Source organism: Plectropomus leopardus, chromosome 10 (assembly GCF_026936395.1).
Source record: "Plectropomus leopardus strain MGB_pleo_1.0 chromosome 10, ASM2693639v1, whole genome shotgun sequence".
Taxonomy (NCBI): Eukaryota; Metazoa; Chordata; class Actinopteri; order Perciformes; family Serranidae; genus Plectropomus; species Plectropomus leopardus.
In genome coordinates, this window is record NC_142185.1 from 7,710,730 (window position 1) to 7,737,213 (window position 26,484).

General features: G+C 38.9%; 1 protein-coding gene across 1 annotated transcript; it reads right to left on the bottom strand.

Annotated features, from left to right (window-relative positions):
* Window positions 1–838: 838 nt before the first annotated feature.
* Window positions 839–9,533, bottom strand: LOC121949612 (leucine-rich repeat-containing protein 3-like). The gene is made up of 2 exons (XM_088082971.1): window positions 9,242–9,533; window positions 839–7,017 (listed from the first exon to the last, which is right to left on the bottom strand). The coding sequence occupies exon 2, from the start codon at window positions 6,683–6,685 to the stop codon at window positions 5,885–5,887; it is 801 nt and encodes a 266-aa protein (XP_087939097.1). The 5' UTR covers window positions 6,686–7,017; window positions 9,242–9,533; the 3' UTR covers window positions 839–5,884.
* Between the last annotated feature and the right edge of the window lie 16,951 nt (window positions 9,534–26,484).

Consider the following 26,484-nt stretch of genomic DNA (forward strand, 5'->3'; position numbering starts at 1 on the left):
GGCAGAAACTCTGAATATTTGACAAAAAAGAAAATATACAACAATCTCCAGCAATCTCCAGGTGATACAACAATCTCCAGCAAAAAAAGAAGAAGAAGAAGAAGAAGAAGAAGAAGAAAACAGAATAAAACCAGCTACAACAATAAACAGCACAGTGCTGAAGGTTTCGGAAACCCCAATTCAGATAACTGCAACACTAAGTCACAGAACTTCAGTGACACTGGCCTTTAAATACTGATACAGCAGGCAAAAGTTTCTCTCAGTAATGAGTCTTTCATCGATCTCCGCACTGTGCACTCACACTGTAATGGCTGGATAAGCCCAAAAGCTTGCCTACTTGTCACAGAACAGGCTTCTCTGGACACCCTGCACTGTGAGCTGCTATTGCTTGGAAGATTAAAAATTGGTTATTTATCATAGTAATGCCAGCTCACGCTGTTCCGTTATGAAACCTCCTAATAAAAAAGGCCCAAATCCTCAACCTCTGATAAATTACTACAACAAATCAAATTCCATGTTATTGTGTTTTGTGTACATTTTGCGTTTTTCCCCTTTTTCCACATAGGAAATAGCTCTTGTCAATGAAAATATGGCTGATATTAAACAATGTCATAGATCTGCTCCTTTTTCTTTTTTTTTTTGTTGCCTGCAACTAAACTGTTTGTTGAGCCCATGGAGTGCAAGTTAATTAACTGAGACGGCAAGGCTGAGAAATAATCTGGAGGAGAAAGGATCCAGCTAATACACTATTGTGATGATGAAAGCTGGCTTCCTACTGGCCATCTATTGTATGCAGAGCCAAAATACAAAAATGTGAGGAGACTGAAGTGTCCTGGAAAATATTTTTCTTTTTATTTTCAAATGCTGGTTAGGCGTCCATTGAAATCAAGAAATAAAACAAACGTACAGGTATTACTGAAACAGATAGAAAATTGATAAGATTATCACAAACAAAATTATCAGAGCCCTTTCATTTCCATCACAGAATTACACAGCTCATAGAACAATATTTATAGAAGAGACATTGAACAAATACAAGTTCTTAAAGACATCCAAACACTTGGGGACATGTTTTTTACCTAAAGACATATTTTACAAAAGAACAACACAGATGGCATATGCATTCCTTTAGATTGTAAAAGTTGTGTACACATTGGCAGCACAAACATTTTATATGACAAGTTAGAACTGCACAGACAGATAACATCTCTATGACAAATAGACCCACAATAGTATAAAAAGAAAAAGATTCATACAGTATGCACATTCAAAACAAGTCTCTATCAGTCAAGTATAAGTTGCACATCGTTCTTTGTGTTTATTTCAACTTGCTTGAACTACTAGATGAGTGGGAGTCACCATACGAGGACAGGTACAGTAAGTTGTCAATCACAGAAAAGCATGTTAACATTAACTTTCTGACACTTTTCTGTCATTGTCTTCTGGGACTGGTTCTTGTCCTTTTTTGGAAAAATCCACCCATCGGGGCAATTGGGCTTTAACACCTTTATGACTTAGGTTCCCCGAGCCCCACACAGAAACTAGCTAGGCATAAGTTGTAGCTGAATCTCATGCTGTGTCTCAAATTAGATACCTCTGTACTTATACTTGATATTTTGAGTGCATAAGTGCAGTCACACAGAGAAGTATAGCAGATGTTGTACAGTTCTCACTCTCAGTGATTGCCTTGCTGTGTACATAGAAACAGGCCAACAGAGGGCGTGCCATGCTTTGAAGCCAATTTTTGTAGTGACCAAACTTGGAATTACACCGTCACGTGATGCCCTGAGGCCAAAAAAGACTTTTTCCCAATGAGTTACAGTGGGAAACAGACGTCTATAAAACTTTGGATACGTTTTTTTGAAAGTAACAACCAACCCAAATGACTTGTTTTACTATCAGGATTTGATCCATTTGGTCCAACAACGTTTGAAAAGTCTAGAAGAGATTCAGTCATTTTATCCTGATTGAAATTTGCGTAGCATTAGACTGGAAGTAACCAACTCAGCCAAGGTAAGTGTTTAATATGCTTCCATGGGCCCAATAATGCCCATAGAGGAAGCATATTAAAATAATAATAATGGGTGATATACTCTGGAAATTGAGCTTTTTTGGCTTCATGCGCCACTGAGCAACCTTCATAGGAATTAACAGGGTCCCGCCTCGAATGCTGCATTCAGGTCTCTTAATACATCCATGGGAAAGACCACAAACACATTTCAAACTTGTGAAATGTTAACTTTGAGATGAGGCAACCAGAAGAGGTGCAGAAATGCTTAATCATTTCAGGGTTTCAGGACCAACTCCTGCACCACTCTATTGACTTGGTGGATCAGCTGATGATGATAGACCCAGTCAGTATCAGCCACGGAGATTTATAGATATGGAAATGTGCTGTGAAAGCATGTTCATTTTTTAATAAAATAAATAAAGACAGGAGAAGTCAAGTGAGCAAACAAGCAGATATAGTAAGCATACATTTTGGCAAGTGATCATCGTTCATCATATCTTGGTGATAATGCTCTGCCGGTTGCAATTTGCAGAGCCAAAGACAACCTGCCAGATCTTGCGATCAGTACATAGTGTATGCAGTGTAGACTCCTTTCCTTCATGTATGTGTACTAATGGAAGTAGCCGACTAGAGACACAGCATGAGTTCTGCAATGGCAAGGACGGACAGGGAGAGAACTTGGCACTCAGTTGTCCAAATTAGTGCACAGTGCTATGGTGTAGAAGTCCCAGAGAGTAGGCACCTGGACACAGTCAACCACTGACCAACAAAGTGACCCATGAATTACATTTGTGTCCTAACAAACAGTGCTGTGCTACAGTTAATTTAATAGTGGTAATAGTAGTAATGGTATGTTGAGTTAGCTGTCTGTGGTTCGCTGCTGTAGTTCACAAATAACAGAGATAACGATGCAATTTTTGACACTTCTGTATGTTGACATTCAACATAAATACATTCATAAATACAGATAATTTGGACCCCAGAAATTGATCTCAAAATGATCAGTACAAAGCTGCATCAGTGAGTACTTTTTATATAATAAACTTGTTCATGATGATTTTTACCTGTGCTATAACTGACTCCTTCAAGATGTAATAAAACATGAAGCTTAAGCGAACCTCTCTGTGGTGTACTTGATAATACAACACTGCAGATTTGTAGTTTTACACAGGAGGTGGCACATTTTTAGTTAGAAATGAGCAGGTTATTAAAAAAAAAAACAAAAAAAAAACAAAAACAAGCTGGCAGTTACAATTTCTAAAATTCCTTCCAAGGTACTGTTATTGTATCAGGTTATCAGGGCTTTAACATTGAATCAAAACACTGTGTAATGTAAAAGGGATCACAGAGAGTTATCTCTCAACTGTGAGCTTTATGGCCTCTTTTATAGCTCATTAATGCGTTTTTTATGAGCTGCACGTCGAGGCTGTAAGTTTGCTTCTGCAGCTTGTAGGCAAACATGAACTAAGAGGAGGTTGTTCAGATACGTTTGCATGGCTTGTGTAACTTTTTTTTTTCCATCTCTGCCTCCTGACAGGAGATGAATCAACTCGCTTGACGTGCAGGTCCAAATGAAGGTTGTTGGGGTTTGGGCAGTGTGCGTCAGCTCCTCCGCTGTGATCGATGTGTACCCGTAACACTTTCTCTATGTAATTCCGCAGACGTTTGTGTTTATTTTCAAAGAAACATGATTCAAGCTTAACTTTATGGTTCACTGTCACTGTTCCAATCAAATCCTTTGACAGCAAGCAGATGTTCTCTTGACTGACAAGCTCTGTTACACCCACTGTGCACATCTGTACTGAAACCACACAACAGAAACACAATTGAGGAAAGTTGAACATCCAGTGCTATGTTTTTCTCAGGAGACTTGATCACAATAAAACAGTGAACATTAAACGTACAACTAGACTTCAAAAAGAGGATGATTTTGCTGCTGATGTGTAAATAAAATTTGCTAAACATGTCTAATTAATAAGGCAATAATATATCCAAAGATCTAAATATTTTTGAAATCTGCGAACTATATACCACATATTGACAGCTGTGACAATTTTAGTCTTCCATACTATGAGGGGAAAAAAAATGGGCTGAATATGTGATGATATAGAGATACGAGAGGGAATTTAACACTCGCCATAAGACACTGTTGGCATCATACACAACTGCAAACCACTGATTCATTGCATTTGCACATTTCATACATATTATATCAATGTTTCTAAAGTGATCAAGTATATGAGCAGACTTTGTCATCCAGAGGAGGCGGGGTGGGAGTGGTGGATGGCCTGTCACCTAGGCAAGACACCTGCTGAACTGCAGACCACTTTTGAGACCAACAAATAACAAAGTGGTTGTTTTTTTAGCAACCCATCGCTGTTTCCAGAGGATTTTAGCCACCAATGATAGGTGTGTTTTCACTATCACTTGTGTTTCCACTGGGCCTAGTGTCATATTTTTTAAACCAAGATATGGCTGCATTACCAACTGGGATTGTGCCCCCATAACTGGGTATTTTTAAACAAAACATATTTTTTCCAAACTATAATAAATTGTTTTTTACATAAACACAACACTTTTTTTTCTTGCTTTTGTGTCCTTGTGTATCATTCTGTGCCCCCTCTCTTACAGTAATTCCGAGGTTATTGTGGGTCCGTGAACGCATAGCAGGTGAAACTAATCATGAGGCCTTTTTTTCCTCAGCAGCAGTTTGTGAAATTTTTAGTTGCAGAATGGATAATTGATCAGCTGATCCGATTACAGCAGTCAGATCAGATCAGATCAGTGGATGAGACAAGCAGTGGCAAGTTCTGCTGCTCCATGTGTGCCCATAGTACGCTCTGCGCTCCAAGAGTGTGGTGCAATTAACCTAACAGTATCTATATTTTAACAGTGCTCCTAATGAAAAGTTCAGCTCCAAAAATAGAAAACCAAAAACGGGGCAGCACATTTTTTAATCGTAGCGGGCTGCTACACATGAAAGAATGTGTGCGAAACCTTGATCTAATAACATAGGAATGTAACATATCTATGGTTTGCAGAAACATACAATGCCATCATGTATTCAGGTGATTGGGTTGCACATATTACAGTATGCAGATCTCATTGTGTCGCATAGCAACAAACTCTACATGTTAATGTTCCTTCATCATCTTGGCATGGAAACTGAATGCTTATTTAGATATTTTTTGGTATGTACCAAAAACCCATCAGAGCTGCAAGTGTATGCCAACATTTTGAATTATTTTGTCTAAATATCGCAGCGGTTTCAAAGTAACCCTATTTCCTGGGTCAGAAATTCCCCGTTCAAGGTTTACTGGAGGCAGGGCGGTTATGCATTTGTTATTCAAACTGAATATGCACATTTTGCCCTATTTCATGATAGCCAAAGTTTCATAAGATGGCCTTTACCTTGATAGTGTGACACGAAGAACATAAATCAATCAATACAAGTAACTCTGGGGCACAGTAGTCCTCATTCATCTCAGTCCAAATTCAATCACACTGTGGATCAACACCAGAGTGGGAACATTTATCTTTCCAGTCTAAATCCATCATCGCTCATGGAAATGTGAGTTTTAGGAGTGCTCTGTTTATTTTGTGCTATCACTGTTGCCCTGTCGAGTTATAGAGTGAGATTTAGTAATAATTAATAAAACTGAAATAAATGTTTTTGGGGAAGAACTAGATCGTTTAAGGATGAAAAAAATTAAAAAGATGCATTTAAGTCACTGAAAAAACTAAGATAATTTACTCAGATTATGTGTTGCATGTGTTGTTTTTGTCATTGTGTACATAACCACACATTTACTCACATATTTATGGACACGCACACACACACGCTCCACATCTCCTGAGCCGCACATGGCCGTGCTAGAGAACAGTGCTGATGGTGTCAAAGTCTTTGCTGATCTGAGAGCTGCTGGGCAGTGACTTGAGGTACTCTAGGTGCCTCCTAGCATCCTCCTGATTGTGTCTCACATAGTAAATGACGTACGCAATCACCATGGTGAACCATCCGAACATGGTGACGAACATGGCTACGTCAGTGGTCTTGTGGTGAAAGTTGCAGAAGTTGATCCCTGAGTCCAGCACCTGGATTACCGGTTTGCCTGCGTATTCCTCCTGCACTGCCGTGTGGCAGATCACCTCGTTCACTGTCTCGGGGTCCAGCCGCAACTCCCTCAGGACCTCCTGAAGAGTGCACTCACAGTGCCACGGGTTGTTTGAGAGGCTGATTTTCGCTCGTAGGCGCGCGAATGCCTCTTTGGGGACACTTTGGATGCGATTGTTTGATAGATCCAAGACAAGGAGGCTGTCGGAAACACCTTGAAACGCTCCAAGGTCCAGAGTTTCTATGTCATTGTTAGACAGGTCCAGCTCCTGAAGGTAATGCAGTTCTCTGAAGGCATGGTTTGGGATGTGGGTGATGTGGTTAGATGCCAAAAGTAGCACAACAGTATCTCTTGGAAGATCTGATGGGATGTTCTCCAAGTTGCGAGAAATACATTGAACCACAGTCATGCCACTCTTCTCTATACAGTGACAACTACCGGGACAAGCCATGACTGGTGCATTTGCGACAAATAATCCAAAGAGCAAGCCCCATAAGAGGGCAAAGCCATCAAAGACAGGGACTTTTCTGGGCATATCAGTCCCCACTATGTCCTGCATATTCAGCAGCAACCTCCCACAAGTCCTGTCAGGCAAAAGCAATCATTGTTTCACCTGTTCTCTTGGCATTAAAAGGTGGTGATCACAGCTTTCTGAATGCCAAAATTATCTGTTTATTCACACCAACATGAGGGCATATCTTGAGATAATTCTTCAAAATGGATTTGATAGGGTGTCATATAATCTTTTGAAATAGATTTCAAAAGAGCCCATCCAAAAATGTAGCTGCTCACTGAGCATATTCCGTCAGGGAGCTGTAATCTCAGGTTTACTGTGAGAGCTTCAGTCGGAGCAGGGCAGGTCACACTGCAATCAACATGTCACGTTGTGCACTGAAACAAACAAAGAGAATGTATGTTATTCCTGAGCAGAAAATTACAGAAGCATAGAATTGTCATGCCAGAAAACAACTGATCAGTATCATCTAATAACCTGAAAAGTTTATTTTTATTAAAAGATGTTTTTCACATTTTTACAAGGTATTTTCGTGTCATATAAAATATATTTTTAACTATTTTTAACAAAGAAGGTGCCTATGTTTTTCACATTTTTACAAGATATTTTTTGTTATAACAAAATACTTTCCTTGTTGAAGAAAAGGAAGAAAGTAAAAAAATATATTTATTTTTTAACAAGAAAAGTTTCTGGTTATAACACAAAACATGATTTTGTTTTAACATGGACGTATGTTGTCAAACTGTGAAAAATATTGTTATAACATGAAAGTATCTTCTAAAAACATGAAAAATACCTTGTTATAACAAGGAACCTTTCTTGTTATGATGAGAAAAGTTTTTTTACAACATGAAAGTATCTTGTAAAAACTTGAAAGATACCTTGCTATAATAAGAAACGTTTCTTATTATAACATGAAAAGTTTCTTGTAATAACATGAAAATATCTTCTGAACAATGAAAAACATCTTGTCATAAAGTGAAAAAAATCATTGGATTTGGAGTATCTTCTAAAAATATGTAACGTAAGTAACGTGTAATCTCATTACCTGTTACTGATCAGGTTTCTTTTTTTCTGGCTTGGCAGTTGTAAGCTTTCATAAAGAATAAAGTATTCAGTGCAGCAGATGATGGTAATAGCTGTCAGTTTACATATGAAGAATCATCCCGACATTGCTAAGATAAGTCATTTTCTAAGTGGCACTGGAAAATGTCTTTGTCTTCTCAAACTGAGCTGAGTAAATGGTATTCCCACAATGTTTACAAAATGTATAATGTGATTAGTGAGGGGAAAAAAATCCATTTCACTTCAGCAAATCTCATAAACCAGGAGGAACGGCCATGGGTCAATGCCAGCGTTTTCTCATTCAGTTAACAAAACGTCATTTTGTTCTGCATTGTCTGCTATAAACGTTACGTGAAATTATTCTCTGATGCTGGAGCACTTTATCAATATTAATTACATTGTTTCATAGCAGGACAAAGAAGAAAAAATAAAAGAGGCTCATCTCCCTTTGACTCCAACAATGAGGTTTATTTTTTTTTCTTGCACAGCTCCCTCCATACCAGGCACTGCTGTCTCTCATGATAAGAATAGCCTTGGGCTCCAAAATGACTCCATCTGTCCTACAGGAGGATCATCACTTTAGGACTGCGCACCCTCTGGTGGGCTAAACTGATCTCACAATGAACCCCTCGCTGTGTTCGAGGTCATCCGCCCCATGGAGCCGGTGTCTTCTTCAGCTTTTCTTTTTTTCCTTTTTCCGTTGGTCTTTGGCATGGGCCTCAGATAGAGCTTGACGCCACACACGCGCGCGCGCGCTCTCACGCACACTGAGTCTTAAATGAGCGCCGCCCGTTCTCATCGTCAGCCCGAGCTCAGCAGGAGGTGTGGACAAGATGTGGACACACACAGGGACGGCTTAAACACCCTGCATGCTTTGACACATCATTAAGTAAATACATATTGAGGTTTACACGCGCGTGTTGTGCTGGAGCTTGTCTGAGATGTCGTTTCCAAATGTTGCACCAATATTGAAACTAAATGGCAAATTGGCTCTTTAATTAGCACCATATGTTTCATTTAATTTTGCAAGGAAACATGATTTCAGTTAAACACACGCAAAAAAAACGCATCACAGCTTTACCCAGAATTTTTGAAAGCACATATTTATGTTTCCTAAATAAAAATATTTTGTAGACCTAGAGGAAAGAGGCAAACATTTCGGCTGAATGTAATTAGGCTGCTGATGTCTATAGGTAGAGTGAGTTCTCTCGTGGCGTTTTGTAATATTGCGGATTTTAATCACATTAAATTGCCTCCGTGGTTAAAATAATACAACGGCAAAAACAGGCACACTCGGGCTAATGACTTAATCAGTATGTACTCTGTTTGTAGAGGTACTTACCGGTAGAGAAATGTATCCTTGAATGCATTAACAGCTACTTTTTAATGCAGCCTCGTGGCTACAAAAGGTGTGTTGTATCAAAGCGAAGTAGGAGATTCCTCATATCAAATCTGCATCATGGTTGAAAGACTGCTGAACCTGTGAAAATTAATAAAACATTCCTAAAAGAAACAAAAAAAAGTACAGTCAGCTACCTCAACGCCTTCACATGTCCGCGAGCGAATAACGGTAAAGTTCCACAGCAGCACGCGGGGAAGTTCTTAAATCTCCGCGTGAACTGGTTCATATCTGGCTCTTTTTTATGTCTTCTCAACACGAGTGTCCCACTTGTTGATGATGATAGTGGTGGTGTACAGGCGAGGTCCGACCTATCACGCGCCACACTCCCTGAACCGCGCGCGCACGGCGCCAGAAGGAGTCCCGGCAGCGCGTGGCTTAAGACTGCTGTTGTGTTGGCAGCTCTCCTCTTCCTCCAGTTCCCCCGCCTGTCCGACTGTCTGTCTGTCTGTTTGTCCTCCCTCCCTGGCTGCCCTGCCTGCACCTCCTCTTTTCTCCGACCCCCCCTCTTTCTCTCTCTCTCGCTCTAAGATAATGAAATAAACAATATAAATCCGAATACTGAGTCCTGCATGGAGACAATACGGGAGATAGTCATTTGAGAAAAACGTTTATCATGACAAGTAATTTGGTACTAACTTTAAAAATGACTTTATGTAAAGTCAAAACTATGTGATTTCTGGACCAAGATTTTGTTTGATGCCTTTCTTAGTTTTCGGTAAAATCTTCTATAATTTTTGTAACCATGTCTTAAAATCCTGCAGCATAAAATGCAGTAACAACATCTTATGTAAAGAGCAAAAGACATATTTTCTGGAATCAGTTTTTTTGTAAAAAAGCCCACCTCAAGACGCTCATGTCACATTAATGCGGGACACAAAAACATCTACGAGAAAAAACCCTTATTGTGACAAGAATTTTGGTAATAACTTTTAAATGACTTTTATGTCTTAAATCCAGTAAAAATCAGCGTGATTTTGTTTGATACCTTTTATGAGTTTTCCATAAATTCTTCAATTGTTTTATGCAATGTTTTTATCAAGTCATGCAGCATAAAATGTAGTGATGTCTTAATTAAAGAGTGAAAAATATGTTTTCTGCAATCAGTTCTCAAACAGCTCACCTCTAGAGCTTGCACGTCGCATTAATGCAAGAGACAATACAGGAGAAACACATAGGAGATAACATTTATCATGACAAGTATTTCCATGATAACTTTTGAAATGACATTATGTCTTAAATTGAGTAAAAAATGATGAAACCTCTAGACAAAGATTTTGCTTGATACCCTTTTTAGTTTTCATTAAAATCTTCCACTATTTCATACAGTGTTTTAATGAAGTTCTGCAGCATAAAATGCAGTGAGGACATCTTAATTAAGGAGAGAAAGGCAGGTTTTCTGGAATCAATCCTCTTGTCAAACAGCCCACCTTAAGAGCTTGCCCATGTGACATTAAACTGTGATGTATTGATTATTTAAATCACCCCAAGTGCTGAATCAAACAGGCCAGATGTTAGGGATTTAGGCTGCACAGCAGTGGATCAAGATGTCAGCTTTGAGGTTTGCACTGTATTCTGGTGGTAATTGTGCTATTCAGACTGTAGAGGCTTATTCCACACTCAAACTGAATGCAAAGTAGACTATATATGTTTTTACCGTATGCTATGACTGCACCATGACAGCAAATGTGAACTTTTTTTTTCTCATCAAGCTGTTACTGGTGATTTTAGTGTTCTTTTTTTTTATAAAAGAGATTGTTATGCAACATTTTTTGCATCAGTGTGGTAAATAAGGTCAGATCCCATGTGACCTCCACAGATTGACTGTACATGACTGAACATGCAATGGAGCATTCAGCATTGTTGTTCTTCATTTCATGTCATTAGCGAGACTAAAAAAATGAAAAAAAAAGCTATTTCAGACCGTGCTGAGGCAACTTAAATACCTGTTTAGAATTATTGCACTTATTGCAATTAGTGCACTGAGCCTAAATATCACAGTTGCTCGTACTGTTGTTACAATTTAGTGCAAGCTCTAAAAACAGTGTCATGGCAAGCTTCCATGTAATCTTGAAAAGACCAAAATAATAAATAAATAAGTAATGTGAATACGGGCTTAGAAAAGTGAGTGTAACCAACAGCTTCGATTCAATTTGCTCTCCCCATGTGATTCAAATGTAGGTCGGCTGGTCCCAATGTTCCAGGTGTCATTTGAGCTACGGAGGAGTGCAGGTTTTTCATGGGACCAGTCCTGCTGCCACATTCTTAAACCCGTGGCGTGCCAGCTGGCATGATGAACAGCGAATGATGGGGCTGTTAGTCATTTAATATATTCACTCAAACCTAACATGACCCCTTTTGAACCTTGCATTAAAATGTGTTTTGGGAGATCAGCTTTCAACTGGGTAGTGCTTGATCGCATGAAAGTATAGGTGTAAATGCAACCAAAAAGCAGAGGGCAGATTGAGATCCAATTTGCTAAACCACTTTCAGAGATAGTCAGGAATGCATTGTTACCACATTGACCACAAGTGTATATTCAATTGGGTTGTCAATCCACATACATACGAGGGCGGAAATGCGCAGTCGTATGAGGTATTAGCCATTAGCCAGTTAGTAAGCTAAGATACTAGCAAGGAAACGGCAAAAAAGCTTATTTTTTAGCTTTAACTTAAGAGTGGTCAGAGTGCTTTGACATTATTCCTCTGACTCTGGCAATGTTTTCTAAATGATAGTAGGCAGATGAAGTTACTGATTTGATGTGACTGTGGAAATTTAAGACAGTCCAGGATAACCCAGAGGTTTCTTGCTTGACTCTGAGTCATGAGAGAGGAATTCAAGGTAAGAGCTGACACTCTGCCTTTCTTTCCATGGCCCAAATACAATGATATTGGTCTTATCTCTATTGAGTTGGAGAAAATGTTGATGCATCCAATCACTGATTTGCTCAGTACAGTGACACAGACGTTCTACAGGCTCATAATCACCTGGTGACAGTGACATGTTGCATGTCATCTACATAATTGTGGTAAGCCACTTTGTTATTTTGCATAGTTTGGCCTAATCGAAGCATATAGAGATTAAAAAAGAGGGGGGGGGTGACATGTGGGGACCCCTGTAGGACCCCACATGTCACATTCATCTGCTCTAACTTACAGTTTCCAATTGAGACAAAGTACTTCCTGTCATGAAGATATGAGAGTCCGACCCAGTTTTCTAGTCTTTCTAATATAGTTGTGTGGTCCACTGTGTCAAAGGCAGCACTTAGATCCAGTAGCACTAAAATAGAGACTTTGCCGGAATCGGTGTTAAGGCAGATGTCACTTATTACCTTTATGAGTGTAGTCTCAGCGCTGTCATGGGACCTAAAACCTGAGTGAAAGTTATCAAAGCAATGGTTTAGCTTTAAAAAGTTGCTAAGTTGCTGGTGGACAGCTTTATCACTAACTTTACTGAAAAATGGTAAGTTTGAAGTCTGCCGATAGTTGTTTATTACGGTGACATCCCGGCTGCCCTTCTTTAGGAGAGGCTTGATGACTGCAGTTTTCAAAGGAAAAATGCCCATTTGGAGAGACAGATTAACTATAAGAGTGAGTTGTTTTACCAGACTGCTCAGAACAGTTTTAAGGAAGCTAGTGGGTAAAACATTAAGGCAGCAGGTGGAGGAACTGAGACTGGAGATCATTTCTTCCAGTGATTTTTACTGATGGACTTAAATTGTGTCATACTTAGCAAGTTACCTTGGGAAGCCTGCAGTGATGGCACATGAAGAGTCAATTGCAATATTATTCTTCTTCAATTGTCTGATTCCTTGAACTTTACTATTAAAAAAAGCCTGCAAACTTGTTACATTTGCTGGTGGAAACTAGTTCTGGAGATATTGGAACAGGAGGGTCAGTTAATCTGTCCATGGTATCAAAAAACAAATGTGCATTGTTACTGTTTCTGTTGATGATCTCAGAGAAAAATGACTGCCTTGCACTTCTCAAGGTCAAATTCTAAATGCGCAAGTTGTCTTTATAGATTTGTAATGAATGTATGTTTGAATGTATCAAATGTGTGTAACGTAAAAGGAACTCTGCCATTCCCCTCAGCTTTCCAAAGAGTTTTCAGCATGTTTCGGCTATTTGTCTGTCTTTCACGAACCGCAGCTTTACTTTTTTGGTTGAGTCTCGAAAACTTTTCCACTTATAACTCACAGCAGTTTATGGGAAAAAGTAGCTCTGATATTCCACCATCCCAATACCAAACATAAGACAAAGTTAGCATCTAGCTAGTGAACATAATGGAGCATAAACCAGCTAAAGAGCCAAGTTGGTGGAGAACAAAACAGAACTAAAAGAAGGATGAATATTGGATTTACACTGACAAGGTGGCCAGGTACGAGGATCCAAATAAATCTGAATGTTGAGCTTTATCTTCTGGATGTATAGACAGGAACTGTTTGCAGAAAGAGAGACTGGTCCTGCTTCAAATATTTTTTTCAACTGCGTTATCTTGAGATCACGTTAATTATTTTCTTATCTTGACAGAACAAGCTTTGTCCCTTTATCACAAGGAAACAAAACTTTACTTTATTGTATTAACTAAAAAAAATGAGATCAATACAAAAATGTTGTATCCTCATATACATGGGGAAATGACCTTTTTTCTAATTGTTTCAGTATCTCAAAATACCAAAGCTTGTTTTCTAGAGATAATGAAATGAAACAAGCTTTTGTTCTTTCCTTGATAATAGGTTGAATATTTCGTGTTCGCGAGATAACAAAGCTCATTTTCTCAAGGTCATGGATAACTAACTCACAATCTCTAAATTAAAAGAAAACAGAAAATATGGCCATTCTCAGCTTCTGTAGTCTTCTTTATAGAGATTATAATACTAATTTTCAATGCTGCATTTTCAACTTGCTGTTGTGCCCAAAAGTGGCCAAAAATTTGATGTAGGATTTAAGCATTGATCGTATGACTGTGCTCAAAAGCATCATTACTGTGACAAATAAACTGTAAGCTCAGATACTGGCCTTCAATCATTTTCATCATTAAACAAAGATAGTTAAAGAAATCTTCTTTTTTAAAAATCCCATGTGGTTAATAGGCCCTCAAAGATATGTGCATGTGACCATCTTCTTTTTGAGGTTCAAAAGTAAATGTTAAAATTCCAAAGTCATGGCACCATTGTGTGCATCAGCTTTCACTATTAGTTTTTCACACATTGTTCGGCTATAAATAAGCAGGCAAGATTTTAGGTCAGGTTTCAGCAGCTCCACAATTTACTGTTTTCATCTGGGATATTCTATTAGCTCAACCGGCAGGTGAAGAGAAAAACGCAGCTTTTCAGTGGCACTATAAAACACAGACGGACCTTTACACACAGACTCAGTATCAAGGTGACACAACTGTTATCATGAAAGTCCACTGCAGAATAATTTCTGTGCAAACTGAAACAAACCTGCAGAGGATCCTGAAGATATGAGATAATATCTTCCCTTTTGATGAGGTTTCTTGCATGTTTTTCTAAATATTTGCAAGTTTATAGACCAGACACAAGAAATCTGAATCAATTAAAGAGGAGTCGGTCTGTAACAGTATTAAGTAAGTCAGTTGATTTTGTAGTGGCAGCCATGTCGCTAGAGTGAGAATGCAAGGGTTTAGATAAGAGGGTGTGAATTTTTAAATTTACGTATCTGCTCCATACACATGAGGTAAGCCCTGATCGTCATGCAGTGACAAAAATGAATTTCCCTGCTTGTATAATAAAGTTTCCCAAGATGAATGTGATACTTTACAGACAGTTTATGGGCAGAAAATGCATAATCTCAGGTAGTCTGTACTCACTAAACTCCTATTTATTATTAGTTTAAACAGTGACGCAGCACAATCATAACTATATATTGCTGACCCATTTATTAGAGAAATTTATTGTAGAAAAATCCATTGAACAGTTCTGCAAACCTCGTATACTTTTATACTTTTACTATATACTTTTGCTGTGGACTTCCACGTCCAGTTAATTTGTTTTAGGTATCCTTCTGTATCTGCTGCCTATGTTCCAGGATGGTGCTTCTGTGATGTAAATAAATGCACATGGTGGGATGATGCTGCACATGGTTGTGTTGAGGCAACACAAACACATGGCAACCAACGCCAGGACATGCAAACACACATGCTTCCACGAATGGTTAGGTTTAAGGGGAGAAAGCATGTGGTAAGTAAAAAAAAAAAAAAAAAAAAATCATCCGATGAGGAGCAGACACACCACACACCTGCATGGAAGTCCAGGGTTTGTTGGTTCCCTCCAACACTTCTCCCACCCCACTATAGGCTCCCTCGCACTCCTTATATTATATCCAGTATACTAAGTGCCATCCAGCGGCATTTCATCTGCACGTGAAAGGTGCATTTGGTGTTACAAACTTAAGCCCAAAAGCACTGTCAGAACAGTGCTATTTCACGAGTTCAAAATGAGAACAGGCTAGAAACACCACAGAGTGCCAGTTAAAGGCATCCAGCTTCTGTGGCTTAAACGCCGCTGGGAAACGTTGCGATGTATGAGAAAGAAACACCCAGGTTCCATGGGTACAACACCATTGGAAAATGCTACAATTTGTTGGTAAAAAAACACCCAAGTTGGGAAAAAAAACACCCAGGTTTGTTGTCACAAACAGCAATAGTAATGTTGCAAAGGTTTGTCATAAAACAACCTGTCTTGTTGTTTGCTGGTCTTGAACCATGATCTGCAGCTTGCTTAGGTGATGTACCCTGACAAAGCCAGCTTAAACTGTTTATTATATCAAACTTTGATTCATATTAAATGTGCAAGTGTTCATGGTTTGCATAAATGACAATGATGGGTGTAGGTTTTATTTCAACATTTTGGAGGACATATGAAACTGGGTGTTTGGGATCCTCCACCAGAAAATTTTAAGCAGCAAACACTTAATGTCCTGCATTAGGGTGAATTTTTTTTGCATCACTTTATGATATAAATGCCTTTCATTTAATCAAAATTTAAGTCCTCTCTTAAGTTCATGGTTCTATCAGGGTAACAAATGCACATTTTCCAAATACTGAGGGGGCTTTGTCTTCTGCATCCACTACCTGAACCCTACACCTACAATGGGAGTATTTTCTTCTGGCAATAGGGCGTGAGTAAAAGATGCCAAAACCTATTAGAATTAGGGTCAATAAATAAAGATTGTGCAGCACTGGGTAATGCTAAAGGCACTTGAGGTGCTGCCTGAATCAAAAACAACACTTAGACTGGTGGCAAGCTAAACTGAAAGTCATCATGCTGGGAAGCAGGGTAGCTCCAGGCAGAAAGAGCAGTTCAGAGTGCCAATCTGGCTAAATCACTTACACCCAGAGTTTACTGGCTCTGACCGGCACACAGCATTATTTTTTGTCAGTTTCCTCCTTAATATACCAAACTCGAACATAAATCATCAGCAACACATCATTCACTTAGGCCAATCAAAGGAAGCCTCCAGCTGATATAAATATGCTAAATTAGAACGAATAAGCCCAAAGATGTTTAAGTTGAACACAAAAGCGCCGCTCGCAGACAACACAAGCACTTCAGGGAGGGATTTTTATCTCAAGATATATCTGCTGAGCTTGATGATTCTCACACAAGGGTACACAGACACACACGCAAATTTCCTCCTTTGTCAGGCAAGATAAAGGGTCATAATAGGGATCACTGGTGTTTTCACTCTGCCAAAACACACACGTACACCTACCAAGTCATGAAATGGGACGACTGTGGCAGTCAGATAAAAGAAAGCCAAGGTCAGGAATTTGGAGCGCAGCTGTTGTGGGAGCAGCAGAATATAGCGGGCGTATGCTGCCAGAGAGATGCAGCAGGTTTTCCACGTCAGCGGCTTGTGCTAACACTTCCTCAATCAATTCAACAGAACATGCAGGGAGACGCGAGGAGGTGCGAGTAAGCAGCAATTCATCTAGATGAACAACAGCTCTATGTTTACCCCCATATCATTTTATTGTGATTGATGTTGCCACCGTAGAATTTCCCCCCTGTCAGGATTTCTTCTTTTTTCCCCTTGCCCTGAATGCTTTTTTAGTCTACGAGACTGCTCCGTGAGATTCTGTAAACAAGATGGCATTATTCTACATTTGTCTCATGATTAACACCCTGGTGAAGTGTTTCTAATGGTCACCATCTATTTATATTATGCACACTTTAGCACAAATTTGACTAGTCCCTGGCTGTAATTGCCCCTCGGACAACTAATAAGAGCTCCAAACGCAAAACACATTCATCCAACTCCACCAAGAGCCGAAGGAGATGGCCCGCTGATGTATGACTGGGTGTTTATGACACCGAAGATTAAAGACTGAGGTGTGTGTGTGTGCTGGCATGGCAGAATTTACTCAGCAGGCAAAAACTACAGGTCCAGTCGTCACCAGGAGGCCTTTCCCCTCATCTTCCTGTTCACCTGCCAAATGCTTTAGAGGAGAGGAGACAAATTGCTCATGTCCACTTCCTCCAGTCAATTCAACCTCTTGTCGCCTACTTATTTATCCAAGTGTATCACTTTGGATTTCCTCCGACAAAGAAGATTCATCTCTCTTGAAGGGGGTCAAGGTACTGATGAGTTGAGCCTTTAGTTTGGAACAATTCATCACAATTACGGAGTGACTGTAGCAGTGTCCGAGGGAGCAGAGCATTAGCAGCTAATGGCATCCACAGGCTGGGAGGTGGGCTGTAACTGTCTGATTAGTCGCTGTAATACTTCTGGGGCTGTATATGTGTGACAGGATGACATGTTATGAAACACAGATCGTACTGATGCATGACACCAAAGTAAATCAGCAGAACATGATTTCTCATCAGACACTTTAGCATGTTATTCCAAGTTATTAATGATGCTGAATATGTGTTAGTATATATAGATTGCAGATGCAGGCATACATCTTGAACTGTGCATGCAATGTGTTCAGAAGGTATTCAGGAAAGGATGTCTTCCTAGTGGCATCAGTACAATTTAATTTAATGACTGAAAAAGGACCAATGCAAGGGATATGGCTGGTGTTATTTTTTCTTAAATATTACCAACAATTGCCCCGAAGAGACAATATATTGTCAGTATTGTCAGGCATGACCTCATAAAATGCGCCTTTGTGCCACAAAACTCAATTTCTACACTCTATTCAGTGTCTTTTAAATTTAACTTTTTCAGAGATAAAGTTGATATTGGAATGGAAAAACTGCCACTGTTTTTCTCTTGCAGGTGTCACAGCAGATGGCAGCAGAAGAGGATCTCCAGCAAACCGTCAGGTCTACCTTCAGGAATAACAAAACACACATGAGAGTTTTTTTCCTTTAATTTGTTTCTGTCAGCTTTCTTTCTGGGACTGTCGTATAGACAAATTACAGTTTTGATAAACTTGGCAGGGCCTCTGATTCTGATTTTGATCAGACAGATTTTTCTGTTCATTGTGTCGAGAAGTTATTGTTGGATACGCCAAACAAATGGTGTTGTCAACAAAGATCGACTGGAAGTTTGACAAGGCTGAGTAACAGACTGACGTAGGCACCAGTCACTCCTCCAAATTAGAGCGTCATTTGTTTTGCCAATCAAAATGACACCCACACATGGATGTCAAGGTTATTTCAGTGTCTTTGAAGACAGAGGAGCATGACTGCAAGTCATTTGTGTCGGATAAACTGCTGTGCTGAAACTGAGCACCACTCTTACCATTTCTGTGATAAATGACATGCAGCAAAAGGCAGTGCAGATCTTATAAGGAATAATGTAGCAAACTACCATTTATATACCATACACCAGGGATACTCAATTTGCTTTGCTTGGGGGCCACTTTTCAAAATGACAAGAGGCCAGGGGCCAGTCACAGCAGCCTCATACTAAATGTTTCTAGGATTTTGGTACATTTCTTGGATTTTAGGATGTTTCTGGCGTTTCAGGACATTTCCAGGGCTTAGGGTGATCTCTAGGATTTGAGGACATTTCTAGGATTTTAAGAAATCTCTCAAATTTTAGGATGTTTCTAGGATTTTAGGAAATTTCTCAGATTTTATGATGTCCCTAGAATTTGAGGACACCTCTGCGATTTCAGAACATTGTTGGGATTTTAGGTCATTTCGAGGATTTCAGGACAATTCTAAAATTTTGGGATATTTGTAGGATTTTAGGACATTTATATGATTTAAGGACATTTCTAGGATTTCAGGACATTTCTCAAATTCAGAATCGACAAACAAGGTCTGTTTTGATGCTGTTTTTTGCACAATTTTATGTATACTAAAAGTACAAAAACAGTTCCCAGTGTGAATTGCTATATTTTCATGTGAATTAGAAAATGGTTTGGGGGCCACGTGGCACCCCATCTGGTGCCAGATTTAGCCCACAGGCTTTAAGTTAAGTATCACTGCCATACGCTCTTTAAAATGTATTTGGTTATTGAATATTTTTGTAAATGCTGAAGGCTCAGCATAATCACTTTGTATATGTACAGCAAAAAGTCTGTAAACAGACTTTGGATGCCCCAAAGCCCGATATAAGAGCATGAATGATTCATAAGTAATTGCATTCCATACCCACAGTTTTAAGAATCATAAAACCCATTTTTTTTCAAGAACTAATCTAAACCCAAGGGTGGATTCATTTTCCTACCCAGCATGCCTTGCAATTTGCTCTGAGACTACTCAGGAGAGCTGTCTCTCTATTAGGAGACAGAAGGCAAATTGATGTGAAAAAAGTGATGTGATGAAAGAAACTCAGTCTTAATAAGAGGAGTCGATTCACAGTTTGACTATGAAATCTTCTGAATATCGACCACAAAATGCCTTCAATCTGATAATGCACTATGACAGATTTAAGACACCGAGATGTCTTCATCAGATGTATTCAGCATTTCAGGAGTAAAAAAAAATTAATAACATTCTCAGCTTCATTCTCTGTGTAATGACAGGCTAGTGTCACCTTATCTCTGACCTGTATTGACACCAGTAATGACATTGCTGCTAGCATCACCAGTTAAAGGCCTTTAAGCAAAGCGAGGGATATTGACGTCAGTGTGTGTTTTTCATTAAAAATAGCTTTGAAGAAGCCCTCAAATGTCAATCGAAATTGGTGGTCATGTTCAAATGCTCAGGAGGGAGTCATATGATGACAGCAGCAATGCTTAACCTTTCAGTGGCTCAATCAATCTTTTTAAAGAGTGTATCACGTGACTATTTGTGTATGAAATGGGTCCTCTGTAGTGACAACCCCATAAAGAACTATCATCTACTCTGCAGTTCCCTTTAGCTCTATAGTCTTTAGTGTCTTTCAGCTCTCTGTTTTGGTTTAACAACCAACTTTTTGTTCACTGTCACCACCTTTATCCTTGTTATCAGCTGTAGCAGGCAGCTGTTCTCAGGGGGAAAAAGCTCTTAAAATCCACTGCACACTACCAGCCCTGCACCAAACAACAAACAGAGCTGGTAAACATACAGTAGAGGACCATTTAGCAGCTTAAGAAGCAGATATTTCCCAAAGGAATTATTGGAAACCAAAAAGGAGCTAAAAGTAGTGAATACTGGATTTATATTTGTCATTTTGCAACATTGCATTCCAAATGCAAATGTTTTTCCATATCTGCTGGACATGTAAATGAGCAACTATTTTGGTCACACTTTTGCAATGTCAACTTTATATGGCAATGACATGTCATTGTTTTCAGCTGTAGATAAATTCCCTTTTTGTTCTCCTCATGTTACTTTGTCAAGTACTTCCTGTTTTATTTTGTAACTCGGCTCTTGTCTTGTTTCAGGTCCTTTACTTACTGCCTGTGTGTTTTCCTCCTGTGTAATTATCTGCCTCGACCTAATGCGTTTCACCTGTGTCTCCCCTCCCATAGAGTATTTAGTCTCTTTGTTCTCTTTCCTCTGTCTCATTTTGTCTTGTGTCCCTGTGAAAATGTCCTTGTGTTATCTCTGTGTTAGTTTATTCTGTGAGCCTTAGTGTTTTAACCAGTTTCTGCCTTTTTAGGGGCCAGGCAGATTTAGACAACTTTATTTATCCCAAAAGGGCAATTCATTTTTACAATCTACCCATAAATCAAACTTGGCACAAAGATCCAGTCCCTTGTTAAACTTCCTCAATGTGAATTTAGGGGCAGCATTCCTGATGGTGGTGCTACAGTGACTGTTTAAAGTTCAAGACTTTGAAAATTCATAACAAGTCACCTATATGGTCTATGGCTTCACATCTTTCACAGATCTGTAGGCCCAACTGTGAAGAAACTTTTGTATATCCTTCTCTGCTTGTACAGATTATGAAACCTATCTCTAAAAAAAACAGTTAAACCTGTCTCCTTCCACATTTTTTGTTTAAGTAATGCCAAACTCACTCCACAGTATCTTAGGACTGCCCTACACAAACACAGTGCACACCTTTCTGGAATTATCACAAATATCCCCCAACATGCATCAAAATATGTCACTCTAACAGTACAGTAAACAGCTCCTGCAAATTTTCCCAAAATAAATCTCCAATTTTCATGAAGAATTGACAATATTTTGCTGTCATTTTAGATGATGTCAGTTGTATATCAAAAACTTTTTTTTTTTAACAGCATTTTGAATTCTGCCATCATGAAGCTTACAGCAGTCAACGGACAAGAGCATGTTTAAGCATCATTTTAACAGCTATGGATCAATCAACCTTGGAAAAAACATTTGTTTTTCCAAGGTTGTTTTGTTGATGTTTTCTATGTTGTCTAGATGAAGTATGCAAATTCTCAGAATTTCGTCTTGATAACTGAATTTTTGACACGAATTTGAAAAATACCTGTAGATATATTTGCCATTGTTATACTGCACCCTGGTGGTTGGCTCTATTATAATGTGAAGTCACCTCTTAATTCTACAATGGCAAGATAGCTCAACTTGCCTTGGGGCCATCAGTGCCCAAAGGCTGTGCGCTAAAGTCCCTGGTGGTGAAGACTAAGCATGCTTTTGCAGACATTGTGTTGTGTGGTTTAGAAATACACAGTTTCAAAGATATTTCAAGGATCAATACGACGGAGGATTAGGGCCACATTAAGGGAAAAAAAATTAATTATTTACGAGATTAAAATCATTAGTTACGAGAAAAAACTCATTATCAAGCGAGAAAAAAGTCATAATTAATGAGAAAAAAGTCATTATTTACGAGATTAAACTCATTATTAACGAGAAAAAAGTCATTATTAATGAGAAAAAAGTCATTATTTACGAGATTAAACTCATTATTAACAAGAAAAAAGTCATTATTAACGAGATTAAACTCATTATTAACGAGAATAAATTTTGTATGAGAATAAAGTCATAATATTCAAACCTGCTGCTTTTGGAGACCATTGTCAAAATGAGCGCTACGGAGGATTTGTTTCTTGAGACACAACGAAACCCCTCTGAATAGCCCGTATATGCATCCAACGATAACCCTGCAGTTGACCAGTCCAGCCATTTCCCCCTGCAGAAAAGCAGCAACATCCTCCAAGTCCGACTGGTTCTTTCACCGGAAAAGATGCAATTTCTTGCATATTCTTTTTTAAAGTCCTGATACTTATGATAATGTGATGCTGATGTGCCAAAAGATTAAGTATCTCCTTGTTTGTGAAACCTATCCTAAAATACAACTCAACCAAATCCTCCGTAGCCCTCATGTTAACAAGTGTCTCCAAAAGCAGTAGGTTTGAATATTATGACTTTATTCTCATAAATAATGACTTTTTTCTCGTTAATAATGAGTTTAATCTTGTAAATAATGACTTTTTTCTCATTAATAATGACTTTTTTTCCCGTTAATAATGAGTTTAATCTCGAAAATAATGACTTTTTTCTCATTAATAATGACTTTTTTCTCGTTAATAATGAGTTTTTTCTCGTAACTAATGACTTTAATCTCGTAAATAATTAAAAATTCTTTCCCTTAATGTGGCCCTAATCCTCCGTCGTAGATCAATGATTTTTTTAAAATGTTTTTTTAAAAGTAAAAGTTGTTGTCTGGTGCAACTCTTATGTTCTCTTTTGTTTTATTGTGTGGACTTTTACCGTACATTAAGTGACCTCAGTCATTTCTCTACTTCTCAGGTAGCTCAATCATAATATTGCCATGTCAAAGGTTGTAAATCCAAGCCCCGGTAAATACTTGAGCCTACACGGCCATGGTACCATTAGACACATTATTTCAAAGACCTTTTTCAAGGTTTAATGATTTCTGGTCTGGGAAGTTGTGCTGATAGATTTTTCTTCTTCTTGCTCCTCAAAATGCCTGGTCGCGACCCATTGCCGTGCAGCAGCTATAATTTGACCTTCCTTTTGCCTGCTGATTTTGTACCCCTGCCTCGCTGACTGATCTCCTATGTACCAACCAAGATTTCAATAAAAGGACTGTTTGTTGGAATTTTTACCACCTTCTCTGAGTCTGCTCCTTTCGGTTCAAGTCCTTAGCTCAGAGTCAAAAATGTCATTTTAATAGAAACCTCAGTAAACAGCGAGAAAGTCATTTAAAGAAAACATGTACACTGTGAATTAACAGATATATTTTTAAATGAATTCAAAAGCATAATTATATCGGGTCATTAAATTAGTTTTAGAGGCACAAAGAATTGTTGCACCATAAATTGTGTATCACTTGCAACTGCTATCTGCCCCATCTCAAAGTGCAAAACCAAAGATATTGCCCCAATGATATACACCCATAATGTTTTGCAGCTGAAACAGAGCGTGGTGCAGAGGCATTCCATTAAAAAATCAGGCAAGGAGTTTAAATGAGACAGAGAGAAACTATGTAGAGTGACCAAGGGATGACGGTTTCCTGCAGGCCAACATGAAAGATAGAGTCGCCCTGGTTCCCTCGACAAAAACCTTATGGGATTTTTCCATTAGATTTTGGATTATGGCAGACTACAACTCTGGCAAACAATCATGAATGACACTTGCATGTTTTGTTCATTGATTCTGAGACAAGAGAACCAGTGCTGAAATACCAACTCACCTGCAGGTTTTAAGGCTAACCGCACATGGCTATTGGCGTTGATCTTTTTAAATTTGACTGTTTTTGCAGTGAGGCTTATTTGCATAAAAAGTGGCCAGTATAGCACCAAATGTAGGCATATTACCTAATTTACATACCTGCAAATGGTACAGGGGCACTGAGACTGCTTGACAGGGCATTTAGTAGTGCATTCTGTGTGGGTACCTTGACAATGACAAAGTTTCCTTTTGTCTTATTTTTGCAGGTTAAGTGGCTGAAGAGCTGCGTCATCCTGTTGTGAATATGCCTGTATTTAGCATCAAGGTGTAACATCGGTCTATAACTGGGGATGACATAGTTAGTAGGATGCCGCAGTTATGAATTCATCGATGAAAGGATTCTGTAGCAACAAAACTTTATAGGAGCTGCTATTTAAGGTACAAGGGTTCATTTGGCATTGATATAAGCAGACAGAGGTTTCCAGTGTTTATCTGTAGCCTGTCAGCAGTTTCTGAAAGAATTTGTCTTAATCAGTATGCACCAGACAGCCAAGAGGATGATGGTTTTCATTCTAACCAAACAGTACGTCATCTGCTTTTACTAAGCTGCAAAACGTCAACCATGGAGTCTGTTTTACCCCACGTAGAGTACCAGATGGATAGGACCCAACACTCCAGCACTGAGCAGATTGCGTGACATAAGCCGTTAATTATAGAATATATTAAAGTCAAATAATGCCCCATGATTACTTTCTGGTATCCTGAGTGTTGTCCATCATTTACATTAGTACGCTAATTTCTGATTGGTAAACAATTCACTTAATTCTGGTTCCCAAAACTGAGTACAATAACCAAATGGCAGTGTAAAAAGATATTAAAGTCTAGGCGTTTGTCTCTGAACTCATGACACATTTGAAAATACTTTCCAAAAAACTGTTAGACTATGACTATGACTATGAATAATATACTACTGAATAACAGAGTGAAACTGATCTTCATTTTTTTGTCCGGGATTTTTTAGGAGGGGCTGATCATAGCTCAATGCTTCCCCATAATACTCCACCCAAGCAGCACTCAAACATTAATCGAAATTAGTCTGTACTGAGTTTGATAGAGAGACAGAATAAGCAAGAGATACATAAAAAGTAGAAGTATTGTTTGGAATAATTTCATTGGCCTCCATGCTGCTTTTTACTGTTTGACCTGTCTTCTGGCCTGTCTATGGCATCAAACGTGACACACCAACAACAAAAAAACACCCACACAGGAGGGCCCACTCAGCTGTTGCAAGGACATGTACACAGCTCTGGTCTACTGGCAATGGGAAAGGAGTCTATGGCATACTTTAAGCAAGTTTCTCCATGTTTAAAAAACTTCTTAAACATGTTAATCTTGGTGGAAAACGGTATTAGTGTTGTTTTTTCACACCTTCAAACTTTGCTGGGTGTCTCTCAGCTTTTTTATTCTAATGAATGTATAAACCGGAAGTCAGTCCCTCCACCAGCAGAAGTTATCCATTCGGACACACTTGGCCGTGCTCAGGTCTCTGATGTAGGTCTCTATTGCACAAGCTTCGTGGGCCCGTTAATGCGGAATGTCCGCAGAAAGCGGTTTAAAAAAGAGCTTTTTTTTGCTTCATGTGCTAATGAGCAGCTCTCATAGGAATGAACGGGGCCCTGCCTCCATGCTGTATCCAGACCTTCTATTTAAATCAGTGTAGCAAACTCATGATACATTTAATTATTATAACATTTGACAGTCTTCAAAGTGCTCATTAACATAGCTGCAATACGAAATTTCCTAACACCATTCCTGAAATGTCCTGAGCAATCTCAAAAGGACACTTCACATGAGTGCAGGCAACCATGTCTTCCTTGACAGGAAGACAGGACAATGAAGTAATAGAATTTTGTGAAATCCCAATGAGCTTCATGTGGGAGCTTTCTCTATTCCTGGCAAGGTTGTCAATTGTTTAGCATGGGGATTATCTCTCCTTATTTAGACTTGGTGAATGTGTTACTTAATGCAATTAGGGATTTTGGGAGCACAATCGAGAGCTGCTTGAACTGGCCATGTAACAGTCATAGAAGATTTGGTGTGGACCAACAGTCGAGCTGTTCACAAGGTGACCTCTTGTCGCCTCTGAGGAGCGACAATGTTAATTTGGAACATGCCTATGGACAAAGGCGTCCCATGTGGCTAGGTCTCTTGTGCACACACTCAGGCTGAATGTCAGGCCACAACATCTACATCCAATTAACAGCAGTGACTCTTTCAGATGATACTAACACTTACAGTTGGAGACACTAGACCTTTTTTTATATAATGCTTCCATTTTGTGTTAACTGTGCTAAATTTAAAAAAATTGCATTATTATTACATTGGCACAAATTG